Source organism: Rana temporaria, chromosome 12, assembly GCF_905171775.1.
Source record: "Rana temporaria chromosome 12, aRanTem1.1, whole genome shotgun sequence".
Taxonomy (NCBI): Eukaryota; Metazoa; Chordata; class Amphibia; order Anura; family Ranidae; genus Rana; species Rana temporaria.
The window spans coordinates 58,117,722-58,136,355 of record NC_053500.1 but is presented as its reverse complement, the minus strand read 5'-3'; the positions used below and the strand labels follow the sequence as shown (position 1 = coordinate 58,136,355).

At 42.4% G+C, this 18,634-nt stretch overlaps 1 protein-coding gene across 2 annotated transcripts in view; it reads left to right on the top strand.

The window, feature by feature from the left end:
- LOC120919155 (lysosomal alpha-glucosidase-like) overlaps positions 1-18,634 on the top strand; it is a 273,064-nt gene that overhangs the window by 128,093 nt on the left and 126,337 nt on the right. For both annotated transcript variants that reach the window (XM_040331191.1, XM_040331192.1), the window contains exon 9: positions 1,004-1,114. In XM_040331191.1, the coding sequence (XP_040187125.1) occupies positions 1,004-1,114 (111 nt within the window). The remainder of the gene's footprint in view (positions 1-1,003; positions 1,115-18,634) is intronic.

Here is an 18,634-nt window from a genome sequence, read left to right as displayed (position 1 = left end):
TTTATAATTAGAGTGTAGGAGGATCTCAGAGCTCCCAGTTGGAGACAGCTCCTGTAAGAGACAGGAGGTCTCCAGAAATCAGAGAGGCTGTAGGAGACAGCCAGAAAGTTGGTAACTGCAAGAGGCAGAGCTATAGACGCTCTAGGGAAGCCGTGCATGTTGAGGAATCCGCTGGTCTGGGTGACCAGGATAACATGCAGAAGTATTGCTACGGAGAGCCAGGTGGGCTAGTATTTTCTGTTTGCATTTGATGGAGAAGAACCCCCTGCGTGGGAAACCTTTGATTGAACTTTTTATTTTTGCCTTTTTAATAAAAATGGGCTACCATGCCCTTAAAACATAGTTCCTGACTGGTGTGAATCACTGAAAAAATGCATACCACGAGAGTTAACAACCCCCAATCTTACACTAGCTAATGACCTGCTGACAGTGCTGGGGGTCTCGTAGTGTCCCTTCTATAGGAGTTAACACTGATGGCCAGGATAACTGTCCCCTGCCTGCGTCACAGCTCTCCTTTGTGTCTGAACATCTTCAGAGGTGACTCCTCAATTTTATTTAGGGAAGAATTCTAAGCTAATTTGTCTGAGTTTATGGGAAATATCATAGTCATGATAGCTGACTACTATTGCAGAGGCGACAAGTGTGTTTCCACGCCCTCTCCCCAGAGTATGTATCTAAATTCCTAACTTTATTCTCAACGTGACATATCCCAGAAAATAGGAGGCTCTAACGTTTCAATTTAAACCTGTTCACCCACCTCAAGTTTAAGGGGACAATTGTCCAGGAGGTTTTTTTTTTTTTACTTCCTCTTGTGCTTGTGGGACTGAAGTAAAATGTCTCCCAATGGACCAGAAACAAATTGATTACATTTGTACTTTTATACAAAAACAAACATATTAAAAAAGCTTTTGGTTAGAGATTGTCTTAATTGTCATAGTAAAAATAGTAAAAGTGATTTATGAATTCCAGAGGAAATTTTAAAGCCTATCGTGCTTATTTTTAGGACCCAGCTATCAGCAGTTCAAGCCCCCCTGGAAGTTATCCACCTTATGATGATGGACTGAAGAGAGGGGTGTTTATCACTAATGGGACTGGCCAACCTCTTGTAGGCAAGGTATGATATATGATTTTTGAGGAATTCTTTCTGGTGGACAGGGTCATTAGATGTTTCTCAAGTTCTTGTGAATATCCATGTTAACTAACACCTTACTAACAAATGCTCCATTGTAAATGCTATTGAACAATTTTTAAACTTGTCTATACTTTTGGAGATATATTTACCTCTTAATGCCTTGTGCAGACAATTCACTTTTGTGACTGTAGCCTATCTCTTTGGCCTGGTTTTGAAAATGTAGTGTCTCTTATCTGCTCCCAATTGATTACCGTATTTATTGGCGTATAACACACACTTTTTTCCCCTGAAAATGGGGGGAAAATCACGGGTGCGCGTTATATGCCGATCCCTGCTGGAAGAGGAGCGAGCACCGCGGAATTACATATCCCTGCTGTCTCAGAGGGAAGAGGAGGAGCGAGTGCCGCTGAATTATAGAGCCGCAATCTCCTGGGTACTGTGTAAAGCCCACACCCCGAACACCTTATATTGTCTTTCACAGCACCCCCTCACTGCTCCAGAAACACTGACCTTGGAAAGATTGCCATCATTGCAGCCTCGCCAGTGTCCGATCACTGCTGTCTCCGAGGGAAGAGGAGGAACGAGTGCAGCTGAATTACAGAGCCGCGATCTACTGTGTACCGGGCGCTCCATCACTCACAGCCATGCCTCCTGGCCCTGCATTGGGCAACTGTCTATCATATAAACAGGGCCAGGAGGCGTGGCTGTAAGTGACGGAGCGCCTGGTACACAGAAGATTGCGGCTCTGTAATTCAGCGGCACTCGTTCCTCCTCTTCCCTCGGAGACAGCAGGGATCTGACACTGGCGAGGCTGCAATGATGGCAGTGTTTCCAAGGTCAGTGTTTCCGGAGCAGTGAGGGGGTGCTGTGAAAGACAATATAAGGTGTTCGGGGTGTGAGCTTTATCCTAAATGGACAAGGTCTCCTTATTAAATGGACTTTATTATATGTTCACCTTTAAAACATACAGTAGATACTTCAAGCTGTTCCTCCAGGAAAAGAATACTAAAGCATTTTGTTTATATATCACTTGTGGTCTAATTCAGCGGCACTCGCTCCTCCTCTTCCCTCGGAGAACGCAGGGATCTGACACTGGCGAGGCTGTAATAATGGCAGAGGCTGATATACAGAAATCCACTGCACACTCATCATCTATAGCTGCCCTCGCCCTTCCTATAGTTGCCATAGGATAATATGGGAATATTTTTTCGGGGGTTTCAAAGTTCTTTATTTAAAATGTTCTTTTCCTTAAACTTCCCTCCTAAAATTGGGGTGCGTGTTATACGCCGGTGCGTGTTATACGCCGATAAATACGGTAATTGAAGAATACTTCTCTGCCCCATCCCTCTACGTCCATTTCCTTCTTTTTTTTTTTTTCAAATTTTCCTTTTTATTTCGTTTCTTTTCCAAGAAAACAGAAAGCAAGAAAGTGATACAGGAAACATAAGAAGAGGACTAAACACAGTCCTATACATCAACATATATATGGATATTATATTTATTCTCTCTCTTCAACTCTATTTACTGTTCATAATATCTGTATCACTACTAGTTTCAATCCATTCCTCTATGAGAGACCAAATACTTTCTACTTTTAAACTAAATTTCAGACTACCCGAGTATTCCATCTCCCCCTAAATATCCATTTATTCTTTATCTAAAGTACCAATTCCCTCCTTATCCCCGCAGCACTTCCTTCCTCATTTTATCTCCCCTTTCCCTCCCCCCTTATCCCTACCTCTAGACCCCCTTCTTCCCCCATTCCCCTCCTCCAGCCGTCTATATCCTCAGGCCGGAGAGAAGAATTAGGAGAAGAGAAGAAAAAAAAAAAAGGGTAAAAATTAAAATGAATAAAAAAAAAAAAAATAATTAATAAGACAATACAACCCTCCCCTCCTCCGCTGTCCTCCCACCGTGCGCGAAATGTTCTCTCTCCTATTTTCCTTCTTTCTTCCATCTACTACCCTTTATCCTATTCTCCTAATAGCTTTTTACCTTCCTCCGACTGTAAAAATAATTCCCAAGGTGCCCATATCATTTTAATTTGCTCTTTCTTATCTATTGTTTTTGGGAGGAGTTTCTCCATTATCCCTATTTTCCTTACTTTTTTCAGCCACATAGATATTGGAGGTGCCTCGGAGTCTTTCCATTTTGTTGCAATGCAACTTTTCGCCGCATTTATCAAATGACACATCATTGATCCCTTATATCTCACCGGATACATTTCAGCATGATGTAGTAGAAAAAACGAGGGGTCATCTGGAATATGATATTCCGTAAATACTTGTGTAATTCTCCGTACTGTTTCCCAAAATTGTCGTATTATTGGACATCCCCAGAATGTATGTAGCATTGTCCCTTTCTCCCCGCAGCCTCTCCAACATCTATCTGACATTTCAGGAAAAAATATGTTTAAACGCGCTGGCGTATAGTACCATCTTGTTAATATTTTATAATTTAATTCTTGTATTTTCGTACATCTTGAAGAATTTAATGCTAAATTTATAATATTTTGGCTTTGTATTGGGGAAAAAACTTGGCCTAAATCTCTCTCCCATTTTACTAGGCTCGACATTCTAAAGTCTTCTGGTGGTGCAGTCAATAATATATACATTTTAGAGACCATATGGGCTAGTGGTTCCTTTCCTCCACAATACTCCTCAAACTTTGTAAGTGCCCGTTTATACTTTTCTGCACCATCCAGAGTCTCCAGAAAATGTCGTACCTGTCGCGCTTGCCATATCGGTATCCCACCGCTCCCTCCCCCTTGTGCTATTTCTCCTATTGTCATCCACCCCCTTTCACCCAAAAAGTGGGAGGCTTGAAATCTACCCTTTTCTTTTAATTTCTTGAGTATATGGGATTCCATACCAGGCTGGAATTCTGGATTTCCTATTATTGGGTAGAGGGGGGAATTATTAGTTGAAAAATTCGGGTTATGACATACTTTATTTCCAGTCCATAAAGTTGGTCCTATCGTTGGGTGAGTTTTAACTGTAAGGGGTAATGCATTTCCTTCTATCTTCTTCTTGTATTATGCTTACTCTACCCTTCCTTCTCACATTAGTGTCCCCTATCCTGAAATTCTCATTACTTTACCCCTCATCTCAACCTCACAGAATATATGTATCACAAATGACTGCACTGAGCACAGCTGCAAATACTGGACCACATGCTGACATAAACACACCTAGGATGTTTGGCATGTGCGCTCAACAACAAAATGAAAAAAGGAGGGAGTACCAGCCTCATGTATTACCCTTTTATTAAAAATAAATTAAAATAATACAAAATAATGGCATTCACAAGCATATACAATCGGCATCAGACATCAGCCTGAGAACAGCTATGGAAACCTTGATTCTCAATATCCAGACCTGGATAACACATTTCAGCTGACCAAGAGCTTTAAAGAATACACACTCTTTTTCAGAGAATTCCAGGGCAGTGTGTCATGTGCGCTTATGCATATCTTGCTTCTGTCTTGCTTACCACACCTTCCTGCTTCTCCTAACCTTTGCAAATATCTCCCCTAATCCTGGCCCTCAACTGTCACCTCTGCTTGTGAAACCTTATCTCCTCTAGCAACAGCCACAATCAACTCACTGTAATTTCTATCCCTCTATTTCCAAGAGACAGCCCCCTTCTTATGTGCCCTCTGGATTACCTGCTTTGTCTCAAACAAGCTTACTGCTAATGACCTTGTTATCTACAATTCATTTAACCTATTTACAGTCACTGAAACCTAGCCTAAAGAATATGACTGCTTCTCCTGCTCCCCTCTCCCAGGATAATTACCACTGGACCATGGGCAAAAAGAAGGTGGAGCTGGACTCCTATCCCCACTGAGCTTGTTTCAGGTTTTTCCTAAACCTCCATTTTTAACCATCTAGGGCCAGATTCACAAAAGAGATACGACGGTGTATCTCAGATACACCATCGTATCTCGGATTTTTACTAGTCCTATCTATGCACCTTATTCATAGAATCAGATACGCATAGATAGGGCTGAGATCCGACAGTGTCACACTGTGTTACACTGTCGGATCTTTTTTTTGATTTAAAAATGGCGCCGGGGGCGTTCCCGCTGATTTACACTGAATAATATGTAAATCAGCGAGATACGCGAAATTCACTAACGTACGCGGACCCGACGCTGTGTTCTTACGTCGTTTCCGTAGCGCGGTACCCGTCGTATACTTACCCATGCTAAAAGCAGGGGTAAGTATTGTTAAGTATGGCCGTCGTTCCCGCGTCGATTTGTATTTTTTTTACGTAGTTTCCGTAAGTCGTTCTCGAATACGGAACTACGTAGTTTGCGTACGCATCGAAACCACTGACGTCCTAGCGACGTCAGTGGGAGCAATGCACGCCGGGAAATTCCCCGGACGGCGCATGCGTATTTAAATCGGCGCGGGAGCGCGCCTGATTTAAATAGTACACTCCCCCAGCCGCGGAATTAGAATTCCGCCGGGGGAGTTAGGATCCGCCGTCGCAAGTTTGGAGGTAAGTGTGTTGTGAATTTGACACTTTCCTCACAAACTTGCGAGGGCGGATCTTAAAACACATAGGTTACACGGATCTAAAGATCCGCTAACCTTTGTGAATCTGGCCCCTAGTGTTTTGAGGTTCACTGTATTCCTCTTTATTTTCTGAGAATTGCTGTGATTTACATATCTACATTTATTTATTACAGGTACTTGTATAGCACCGTCAATTTACCCAGCACTTTACATATACAGAGGGTAAAATAAGTAATGAACACGTCACCATTTTTCTAGGTAAATATATTTCTAAAAGTGCTATTGACATAACATTTTCACCACATGTCGATAACAACCTATGCAATCCATACATAGAAACCAGAACAAGCCCAGGAATTAAGTTATGTTTTTAATAAAAATTGAATAACACAGGGAAAAAAGTAATGGACACATGAAGAAAGGAAGGTGCAAAAGGCATGGGAAGCCAAGACACCAGCTGAAATCGATCAATAATTAGAAAGTGGTCCTGCCCCTTGTCAGTGCAAATTAATATCAGCTGGGTCAGTCTGCACTGATGGCCTATAAAAAGAGGTCTCATTACCAAGGTGTCACACAAGAAACATCTCATGATGGGTAAAAGCAAAGAGCTCTCTCACGGCCTTATTGTTGCAAAACATACTGATGACATTGGTTACAGAAGGATTTATAATTTAAAAATCACCTGCCACCTACCAGGATGATGAAGATGAAACGAGGGTGGCCGTTTTAGCAAGACTATGATCCCAAAGCCAAGGAAACTCCTAATTGGTTTCAAAGAAAGAAAATAAAGCTGCTAGAATGGCCCAGCCAATCACCTGACTTAAATCCAATAGAAACTCTATGGAAGGAATTAAAGATCAGAGTTCATAGAGGCCCACGAACCTTCAAGATTTGAAGATTGTTTGCATGAAAGAATGGGCCAAAATCGCACCCGAGCAATGCATGCAAGAGACGTCTTGAAGCTGTCATTACCAGCAAAGGATTTTGTACGAAGTATTAAATACATTTATTTCAGTTAGCATGTTCAATACTTTTTTCTTTTTGCCATTCCATTTTATTACACATAACTTAATTTCTGAACTTATTTCTTTTGGTTTCTTTTTATGGATTGCATTGGTTTTTACCCACATGTGTTGAAAAATTCATGTCCATAGCACCTTTAAAAATATATTTACCTAGAAAAACGGTGACCTGTGACTTATTTTACACGCTGTATATAGGGTACTTTAACATCAGTCCCTGCCCTTAATTAGCTCAATCTACTGTCCCTAACTCACATTCATACATAGACATACTACAATTTTAGACAGGCGCCAATTAACCTACCAACATGTCTTTTGGAGTTTGGGAGGAAACCGGAGTATCCAGAAGAAACCCACGCAGGCACAGGGAGAACATGCAAACTCCATGTAGGTATTGTTGTGGTTGGGATTTGGAACAAGGACCCTAGTGCTGCTAGGTGGAAGTGTTAACCACCTATCCACTGTGCTGCCCCATAGTTAGGTTGAACAAAGACACAATTCCATATTTTTTAACTAATAAATAAAAAAACAAAAAAAACAAATAGAACACCTCTATATACACATACCATTGATGCAGCCTCACCAGTGGGATAGCAACAGGAGCTCAAATTGGCGCACGCTCCTAGGAGTAGGACATGTGACTCATAGCTCCAGGCAGGCAGGCTCTCAGCTTTCCAGCTAACATCCAGCATTCCGGTATCCAGGTCCACCAATACCCTTGGATCCTGACCCATTCAGCCTATGGTCCCTTTCTCCCTTTCCCCCAGCCCTCCCAGTCCTCAAATGTAAAATGGAAAAAACTTTTCTAATAGAAAAAAGCACTGCGCAGAAAAAACGGGTAAATGCTGCCAAGTACCAAAATTATAGATACAAATTTAAAGACAAGTGAAAGAAATAGGTACAGCGCAAAAACTAATATAAATTAATAATACCTATACTAGAAACATAGGCATATAAGATAGTGATAGATAGTGATATCTACACTTAGATTAATAATAAATATATAACAAACAAACCCAAAAAGTGAAAAAAAAATAAAAATATGTATATATGTGAATGTTTATACAAAAATTCCTAATGTGCAAAAAAGCAAAAAGTTCATGCTAGATGAAAAGCAAGTGAACTGAGTGAAGTCCAAACATATATAGTGACAGATGGTTGTAAAATCCACAAAATAGGAATCCAGTGTGAGTCAGATAAGACGCCGAAAAGTATTCAAGATGTGACACCAGAAATGATCCAAACGGTCTATCCAACAGAAAACACCCAAGTGGTAAGGTATTGTAGTCTGCTTACCGAAATAAATGACCACTACAGCGGTCAGTATGGACACAGGATATCTTTATAGTCTCCCAACAAGACTAGGGGGTATCCGATTCACAGATCCTAAATGGTACCTTCAACAGTGTCTCAGAAGGGAAAAACAAAATAGAATCCCCATAGCGTGATACTGCTTCAAACAGCGATACTTTATTTTAAGATATTGCACTTACATTTGGGCTGACAAAAGTGTGCATAGGTATACAAGGCGTCTGCCTATAAAAACAGCTGGTCTCAGCGTCTTCTCTACGAGTTCTCCCGCTGTCCCTGCTTGTAGTATGAGACGTGATGGTGTCGGAATGCAAGCCACGCCTACGCGTTTCGTCACAAGATTAAGTCTTCAGGGATTGGCCAATCCCCGAAGACGGCATCTTGTGATGAAACGCGTAGGCGTGGCTTGCATTCCAACACCATCACATCTCATACTACAAGCAGGGACAGCGGGAGAACTCGTAGAGAAGACGCTGAGACCAGCCGTTTTATAGGCAGATGCCTTGTATACCTATGCACACTTTTGTCAGCCCAAATGTAAGTGCAATATTTTAAAATAAAGTATCGCTGTTTGAAGCAGTATCACGCTATGGGGATCCTATTTTGTTTTTCCCTTCTGAGACACTGTTGAAGGTACCATTTAGGATCTGTGAATCGGATACCCCCTAGTCTTGTTGGGAGACTATAAAGATATCCTGTGTCCATACTGACCGCTGTAGTGGTCATTTATTTCGGTAAGCAGACTACAATACCTTACCACTTGGGTGTTTTCTGGTTGATAGACCGTTTGGATCATTTCTGGTGTCACATCTTGAATACTTTTCGGCGTCTTATCTGACTCGCATTGGATTCCTATTTTGTGGATTTTACAACCATCTGTCACTATATATGTTTGGACTTCACTCAGTTCACTTGCTTTTCATCTAGCATGAACTTTTTGCTTTTTTGCACATTAGGAATTTTTGTATAAACATTCACATATATACATATTTAAATTTTTTTCACTTTTTGGGTTTGTTTGTTATACATTTATTATTAATCTAAGTGTAGATATCACTATCTTACATGCCTATGTTTCTAGTATAGGTATTATTAATTTATATTAGTTTTTGCGCTGTACCTATTTCTTTCACCTCCCAGTCCTCCCTTCTCTAAAAACAGTAGCCGACCGCAGCCACTAACGCCTCCCAAGCGCTGACCATTGAGCCAGGCAGGCAGGACAGACTGTGGATGCGGCCTGCAGTCCATCCAGCCGCTCACTCTTTCTCCTCTCCTCCTACCTTCTTCCTCCCACAGGTACCACCAGCCACAGATATCAGAGATCAGAGACAGAGATCCACGGTGTGCCAACTGAGCACACTGTAAGGCAAGTGCCTGCTCCCCACAGCGGTCCCTAGTCTGCGGCGGCTGCTTTAGGAAAGTCCACGGCTGCGGCCTAGCGGCACGCTGCACAGCCTCCGACGGTCCCAGCCACATCTTCAGCCTCAAGTACCGGTTCCCAGACTGCCCCCGCCTCAGGAGCCTCTGTGGTTTCCCCCTCCCGTTCCCTGAAGCCGCCCCGAGCCAACGTCCTCCTTCCCTGGCAGAAAAATTCCGCGGCTTGGGCCTAGCTCCGTTCAGCGGCCATCTTGCTACACCAGAGGAACAAGGATCACCTTGTTCCTCACCCCCCCTCACTATCCACAACTACACCATCCACAACCAGTACTCACCTGTGAACCCCCCCCCACCCTCGAGCTACCAACAGCACCAGAATACATCGGAGCTCTTACCCTCCCCCATTTACTCTTTTTTCCTCCCTCCGTGTTCCAACACCCCTCACCTGCCGTGCCTACACCAAAGGACTGTCGGTCGCATAACGTGGGACAAGCAGGTTCCTGACCATCAACTCCAACAGGTAAGGACCCAGGCCTCGATCGCCATAGTAAGTTGATCCAGGGTTCACCCAATCGCCCCTGAGGGATCAGGAAGGAATTTTTTTCCCCTGCTGCAGCTGATTGGCATTGCTCGCTAGGGTTTTTTTCACCTTCCTCTGGATCAACTGGGGGGTTAGTTTGGGGGTCCACCTATCGCCACTCATCAGCGTCACCAGAATTTTCCACCATCGTTATCACCACTAACCATTTTCACCATCTTCGGCGCATCTGCTATCATGGTTAACATGAAATAATCTGCAAAAACCATTTGGGGTCTAAGGACAACTGCCTCAACATTACCAGATGCCACCAAAAAAGTACTACGGAAAGAGCAACTGTTAAGAACCGATCGACCGTCAAAATAGTACGCCAACATTTCAGCTAAAACACATATCATGCACCTTGATCAACATAAGATCCGCAGTAATGCACCGACAGGAAATCCACGATTTCATCATTCAACACAACATTGACTGCCTCTTCATCACAGAAAGCTGGCTAACATTGTATTGTAACACCATTCTAGGAGAACTTGTGCCAGAGAATTATGGTATTCTAACCGAAAACAGAGTGGGGCAAAGAGGAGGAGGCCTAACAGTGATCTACAAGGCTCACCAAACCAGATCCACAGAGCTCACTACCATTCATGGAAACCCTCACTCTGAAACTTCAAACAAATCCCCAGGACACCGTTCACATATTACTCTCCTATAGACCACCTGGACCAAAAACGCATCTCCTCACATCATTGACAGAATTCATCTCCACCTATACCTTAAACATCAAGCATCTCCTGCTACTTGGGGACCTCAACCTCTGAGCCAACTCCTCACAGGACCCTGTCGCCGACGCCTGCATTGACCACTTGGAAGTATTAGCAACTGGTATGCGGGCCCACACATGTTTCAGGTCACACGCTCAATCTTATCTTCAAACAAGATGTGGATATTAACATACTGGAAAATGAGCCCTTACCCTGGACAGATCACCATGCAATCAAATTCAAAATCACTATAACCGCCCTCTTAAAAAAAACGACAAACCCGTTAACCGGACAAGATCCCAGAAAAAGCTCCACTCGGAACTCTTCAAAACTATATTATTGAACAAAATAAAAACAATAGAACAACATCAAACAGCAGCGGAAACACTCCATCAACAAAGCTCTACTACAGACAGCAGACACAGTAGCTCCGAAACGCAGAACGCTCATCCGGAAAAACAACTCTGGTTGGTTCCACGACGATCTCACGTTGTTGAAGCAAGAACGGAGAAGAGCGGAAGCAGCCTGGAGAAGAAGCTCAACAGAGGAAAACCACACAATTTACAAACTAATTACCAAGAAATATCACAAAGATCTTTAAAGCAAAAAAAGATAATTTTTCTAATATCCTCGCAAAAGCCCGTAACTGTCCCCACAAACTCTTTAACTTATTCGCTCAAACCATGAACCCAGCCTGTTTAGAGGCTCCGAATTTTGAATCATAAGATTTTTGCAACGAATTATAGGATTATTTCATTAACAAAATTGAAAAAAAATCTGTGTATTATTCAGCAAAAGAGAACCTCTACCGACTCCCCTTTAAATAAAAAAGGCAACATTAATACAAATTTTACACTAAAGTCAATCTCCATCGACACCACCAAAAATATCATTGGTACCCTGCGAGACAGTACATTGCCTAATGATATCATTCCCACTAAACTGTTGAAAGAATGTGCCGATATTTTGGCCCCGGCTATAACGCACCTCATAAACCAATCATTTAAGGAAGGCATAATGCCGACCTCCCTGAAACAAGGCATAATTAAACCCATTCTAAAAAAAAAAAACACCCTCGACCCCAAAGACCCAAACCATCGTCGACCCATAACAGGCCTAAACATTTTCTAAAAGGAAATGGAGAAAGCATTAGTGCAACAGCTATAACACCATTTGGACACCCACAAACTACTGGACCCACTTCAATCGGGTTTCCGTCCTGGTCATGGGACGGAAACAGCACTTCTCAAAATATGGGATGACGCTCTTGAAGCAGCAGACGAAGGAGAATCTTGTCTTCTGATACTATTGGACCTGAGTGCAGCTTTTGATACAGTAGACCACAAATTGTTGCTGTCTCGCCTAGCTGAAGTAGTTAGAGTGGCAGACTCGGATCTACCCTGGTTCTCCTTTCTGGAAAACCAATCAGATAGTAAAACTAGGTCCTTTCACTTCTAAAAAACCCATGGTGTCATGCGGAGTCCCTCAGGGGTCTCCCTTGTCGCCCGTACTATTCAATATTTATCTCCCCCTCTCCTCGAAATCATCAGTAACCAGAATTTACTCTACCATTCCTACGCGGATGACACCCAACTCTACTTTCGTATCGGCAACAAAAAGGATCATTATCTCGGACTAGAGAAATGCCTTACTCGAATAGAGAATTGGATGACAGAGAGTTACCTTAAACTCAATGGATCAAAAACATAACTTCTTCTGTTCCACGCCAACCGAAAGAGACTTGCTACAACAACATGGACACCCCCACCCATTTTGGGACAAACCATTACCCCTAGCACTAAACTCAAAAGTCTCGGAGTCACTTTTGACTCCGACATGACAATGGATGCACAAATAGGTTCAGTAGTCAGCGGATCCCACCATCTGCTGTGCCTGCTACGTAGACTCATTCCCTTCATCCCAAAAGAAGACACAGCAGTCGTGGTGGGAACAATAATCAACTCCAGACTCGACTATGCAAACGCCCTTTACCTCGGACTCCCAAAATACCAAATTGCTCGTCTACAAGTCGTCCAGAATACGACGGCACGACTTGTAACAGGAAAAAAACCTGGGAACCAATCTCTTCCTCCCTCAGGTCCCTCCACTGGTTGCCCATAAAAGACCGAATTACGTTTAAAGCGCTCTGCATGACGCACAAATGTGTTCAAGGAAGTGCGCCCCAATATCTATTTGAAAAATTAAAATGTTACAACCCCAATCGCGTTCTCCGATCTACTAACCAAAATCTACTCCAAATACCCAAGGCCCGCTACAAGTCCAAAGGAGAACGAAGATTTGCAGTCCAAGGACCTAGACTGTGGAACGCTTTACCAACCAGTATTCGAATGGAAGTGAATCACCAGGCCTTCAGTAAAAAACTCAAAACCCATCTATTCTGAAGGCAAAATATAGTAGGAAATGGATACCAAACGCATTGAGGCGATTCAGTTCACATATGTTGCGCTATACAAGTTTTTCACTCACTCAGTCCTATACCCACAGTTGATCCAGAGGAAGGAAAAAAAAAAGCATGATCCAATTTTCTCCAGTGTGGGAAAAAATCCTTCCTGGTCCCCAAGGAGGCAATCGGATATTCCTTGGATCAACTACCTGGTGATATATTACCTAAATGTTAGTATCCAGTTATATTTTGTGCATTTAGAAATGCATCCAGCTTTTTTTTTTTTAACCACTTCCCACCCAGCCTATAGTCACTTGATTGCTGAATAGGCCTCTCTTTGATCCGGGTGGACGTCATATAATGTCTGCCCAGGTCACGCCTTGTGTGCACCTGCGCTGCTGCGTGATCTGTGTATTATCGGCCCAGTGTCATGTGACCGCAATAACCAGTCACAGCAGGTCACATGACATGACATTTGTCAACAATGGATGGCTTTCTTTCAAGCCATCCATTGTGTACAATTTTGTTGCTATCTGTGATTGGTCACAGTGATCACATGGTACAGACTAGGCCAATCGCAGCCCATTTGTGCAATGGGATGAGTTGTGGTCAATCACAGCTAATGACAAAAAAACTGAATGAATCGATTTCATTCAGTAAAATGCTTGCTTTATAGCAATAAAAAAAAATAATTCTGTTCACTTCCCTAGAGTAGTACAATGTGACTATGGTAACATTATACTGTATTATTATGGTCAAAATGTGTTTTAAAAAAAACGTACTGTCACCAGTCAGTGTCCTTGATCATCACCACACCAGTTATACTGTACTGCACTGGTGACAGTATGTAAAAAAAGAAATTTTTTTTTCATTTTCCAATAAATTACGACAAAAAAAATACAACTTCAAAAAACTAAATACCTTGTCCTGTCTACAAAAAGAGGTACTTTGGGTCTCTCTCTCTCTCTCTCTCTCTCTCTCATCCCCTCTGGCACACCTAGCAGTGTGATTAATAAAATAAATCCACACAACACAATTCTTGTAGTTTACTTGGGGGGGAAAAAAGGTAAAATTCAGGTTAACATTAGTCAGCCAGGACCTGTGTAAGTACCCAGGACTTGGTTAAAACCGTTTAAAGAAACAGTCAGGAACACTATGCAAACAACGAAAGCAATATGTACAGATTAAATAGACTCCCCAATAACTTTTGTTGTGTGTGTGTGTGGGATGCTGTGGCTAAAGGGGAATCCCAGGTCGGCCTACGATGCTTCTAGTACACACCCAGTGAAATGATCTCAATACCTGTGGAGTGTCCCCTTAAAGAGCAACCACGGTAATGTCCTGGAAGCAAAGCTTTGCGTTTTATTATCTTCACCAGCAATGTAGGAGCTCTGTGGACAATATTTGGATGTTGTAATCTATGAAAAGCATTAAAGGTTCCTGGGTAAAGCCCCCTCACCAAATCCTGTGCACGGTCAGCGGTCCTCCCCTAAACGATTGATCGATCTTAGATGCAGGTGTGTCGCAGTGGCATTCAGTCCAGTCTTTGAGCTGTTGCAGGGTGTCCTTCTTTAGCATGGACAGTCTGTTCCTCTGGGCTGGAGCTGCATGAACAATCTGTTCCTCTGGGCTGGAGTTGCAGACTGTGTGCCCCTTGGTAGCCTGCGATTCCACACACACATAGAGTGCAGGAAATGGGGTGCAGGCAAAAAGAGGCTCTGACCTAGTTCCTCTGGCTTTTTATCTCCTCCCCCACAGTCCTTCGCTGCTGTCTGAGGATTGGCTCAGGTTCTTCCAATAGGGAGTTTACAGGAGAAGCACCTGCTACACACACGTCTCCTATCTATCTATCTATCTATCTATCTATCTATATATATATATATATATATATATATATATATGTATGTATATCATAGTTTAGTGGAAGGTATAACTTTCCTACAAACTACACACGGCTCATGTGTAAGGTAAGGTCTACAGGATTGGATATATCAGTTTGTAAATGGATAGAAAATTGGCTGAAAGCCAGAATTCAGAGAGTCGTGGTTAATGATTCTTACTCTGAATGGTCCAATGTTATCAGTGGTGTACCCCAAGGTTCAGTGCTGGGACCCTTACTTTTCAATATATTTATAAATGATATTGGGTCTGGGATCAAAAGTAACATTTCTGTCTTTGCAGATGACACCAAGCTATGCAGTGGAATAACGTCCTTGCAGGATGTCTCCAATTTACAAGCTGACCTCAATGCTCTGTCTAATTGGGCGACTGAGTGGCAGATGAGGTTTAATGTTGATAAATGTAAAGTTATGCACTTGGGGGCTAAGAATATGCATGCATCATACATACTAGGGGGAGTACAACTGGGGGGATCTGTAGTGGAGAAGGATCTGGGGGTTTTAGTTGATCATAAGCTCAATAATGGCATGCAATGCCAAGCTGCGGTTTCCAAAGCGAGCAAAGTCCTTTCTTGTATTAAGAGAGGTATGGACTCCAGAGACAGAGATATAATTTTGCCCCTGTACAAATCATTAGTAAGACCTCATCTGGAATATGCAGTTCAGTTTTGGGCACCAGTTCTCAAAAAGGATATCGGAGAACTGGAGAAAGTGCAGAGAAGAGCAACCAAACTGATAAGAGGCATGGAGGAGCTCAGCTATGAGGAAAGATTAGAAGAACTAAATCTATTCACTCTTGAGAAGAGGAGAATTAGGGGGGATATGATCAACATGTACAAATATATAAGAGGTCCATACAGTGTACTTGGTGTTGAGTTATTCACTTTACGGTCAACACTGAGGACAAGGGGGCACTCTTTACGTCTAGAGGAAAAGAGATTTCACCTCCAAATACGGAAAGGTTTTTTCACAGTAAGAGCTGTGAAAATGTGGAACAGACTCCCTCCAGAGGTGGTTCTGGCCAGCTCAGTAGATTGCTTTAAGAAGGGCCTGGATTCTTTCCTAAATGTACATAAAATAACTGAGTACTAAGATTTGTAGGTAAAGTTGATCCAGGGTAAATCCGATTGCCTCTCGGGGGATCAGGAAGGAATTTTTTCCCCTGCTGTAGCAAATTGGATCATGCTCTGCTGGGGTTTTTTGCCTTCCTCTGGATCAACTGTGGGTATGGAGTTGGGTGTATGGGATTGTATTGTGTTTTTTATTTTGTTTGTTTATTTTTTTGAGGTTGAACTGGATGGACTTGTGTCTTTTTTCAACCTGACTAACTATGTAACTATGTAAACTAAACAATATACAGTGATTTGGGTGTTTCTTTTTTTGTTTTGTTTTTTTAATCATCTGGGGACCTAAATTAAAAAAAAAACAATGGTAGCCTGAAGTTGGGCTTTAAAACATTACTAATTGAGATTCATACATGGAGAAAAATATAAAGAGAAAAAATGTGTGTGAAATTTTAACTGGGCTTTAATAAAAATTTACAATGAATAGGTCTGATGAGCAAGGTGAGGTAAACATAAAATAATAATAAAAAACATAAATAAGACAAAAACAAAATAAAGGTGGATGGCGTTTGGTTCACTTAACCTCTACCTACTCTTTTCTGAAAACACAGAGACCAGCAAGCAAACTTCCCTATATTCCCTATACAATTGGAGGACTATAGTATACACATGGCTGCAGAAGAATGCTACAATTAAAACAAAAAAAAGTTCTAGTAGATGTTTTTTAATAGGTTGCATGTAAGGGAGGCTATGAAAGTTGATACTAAATTCCAGAAGCTAGTCACATCTTTACAGCTCCATAATGTGTCATATAATGATCCAATTTGTTCATTTCAATGCCAGCGTAGTGGTGATGTAGTAGGATACATTTTAGCCAATTTATAAGGAGTTGGGTACCATCTGTTCAATATGTTTTGGGAAGTATTCCACCGAAGAAATGTAGCAAGACATTTTGGCCTAAATTTATGAAGAAAGGTCATTTATTTGAAATTTTTTCATAACAGAAATGAAGATAAACACATTTTTTTTTCAAAATTCCTAGTCTTTTTTCATTTATTTAGCAACAAATAAAAAACCCAGTGGTGATTCAATACCACCAAAAGAAAACTCTAGTTCTGTGAACAAAATGATACACATTTAGTTTGGGTACATTGTTGCAGGACTGCACAATTTTCATTCAAAATGTAACATCACTGAAAGCTGGAAATTGGCCTGGGCAGGAAGGGGGTAAAAGTGCCCAGTATTGATGTGGGTAAAACAATTTACTAAGCTGGCCAGAACCTAGTCTATTCCACAGTTTCATGGCTCTTACAGGGAAAAGGCTTTATCGGCTTCCTTAATGACTTCTCTGACTAGGTTCCCAACCTTCTGTCCTCTGAAATACCTACTAACATTCTTGGTGGCTTTAACATCTGTTAAAGTTAACAGCCTGACTAGATCTCAAATCATCAACTTAATCTCATCTTTTGACCAAACATGATGGACACACACTCCTCAATTTGATGGTAACACCCTTGACCAGGGCCGGACTGGGAATAAAAACCAGCCCTGGAAAAAATTTCATACCAGCCCCACAGCATTATTATTCCAGCGTAACAGCATAGCGTCAATATTTTCTTGTTCATGAAAGGGAAAACCATACATTTTAAAGCACATTTGAAGAGTGTATTATATATAGATAAGACAGATATGAAAGCACATAGGGCTTTATATCTATTAACGCAAATTCCAGGTAAAAGTGGTCAATCATCAAGGGGGACCACAGGAACTCAGAATGTGGGGGGGGGGGACCACCTTCCGCACAAGAATACGGTAAGGGGAGTACCTTTTTATCAGTGCCCCCTTACATTATCGTATTCACTTCCCCCTTACATCAGTGACCCCCCCTCAGACTGGCCTAGCGGTGCTGTCACCGACCTCCTCTCAGGTGCACCATGCAGGGCTCAGTCAGTCGGCTACAGCTTGGTGGCTCTAGTTTTATCGTACAGTCTCCTCTCCACAGTCCACAGACATCTGACTTCTCCCATGACCCCCATCCTGGCGGTGCTCCCACTCTTGACTCCTCTCCAGACTCCCTCAGAGACTGCAGACATGATACAGGAGATGGTCAGAGGCTGCAGACATGATACAAGAGCTCAATGCAGCCTCATCAGTGCCCATCAAATGCAGCCTCGCTGTGCTCATCAAATGCAGCCTCGCTGTGCCCATCATTGCAGCCTCACTGTGCCCATCATTGCAGCCTCACTGTGCCCATCATTGCAGCCTCACTGTGCCCATCATTGCAGCCTCACTGTGCCCATCAAATGCAGTCTCACAGTGCCCATCATTGAAGCCCCTCCTATGCCCCATGTCCCATTCTGAAGTCCCTGTCTGTGGGAAGGTGTGTTGTTGATGCTTGATACGGTACCTTCCATGCCAGCAGGATATCCATGATCGCCATCAGCATGCAGAGTCTGTTCTTGTTTTGGATGGGGACAGTGCTCCTTCCACAGGATCTGTTTGTTGTGAGATGGAGTGGTCCCTGGCCACCTGCACCTTCAGACGTCCTTATTTTCTGCCCCCAGCCAGCCTGTCCTCTGATCCTGGGGAAGTGAGAGCACT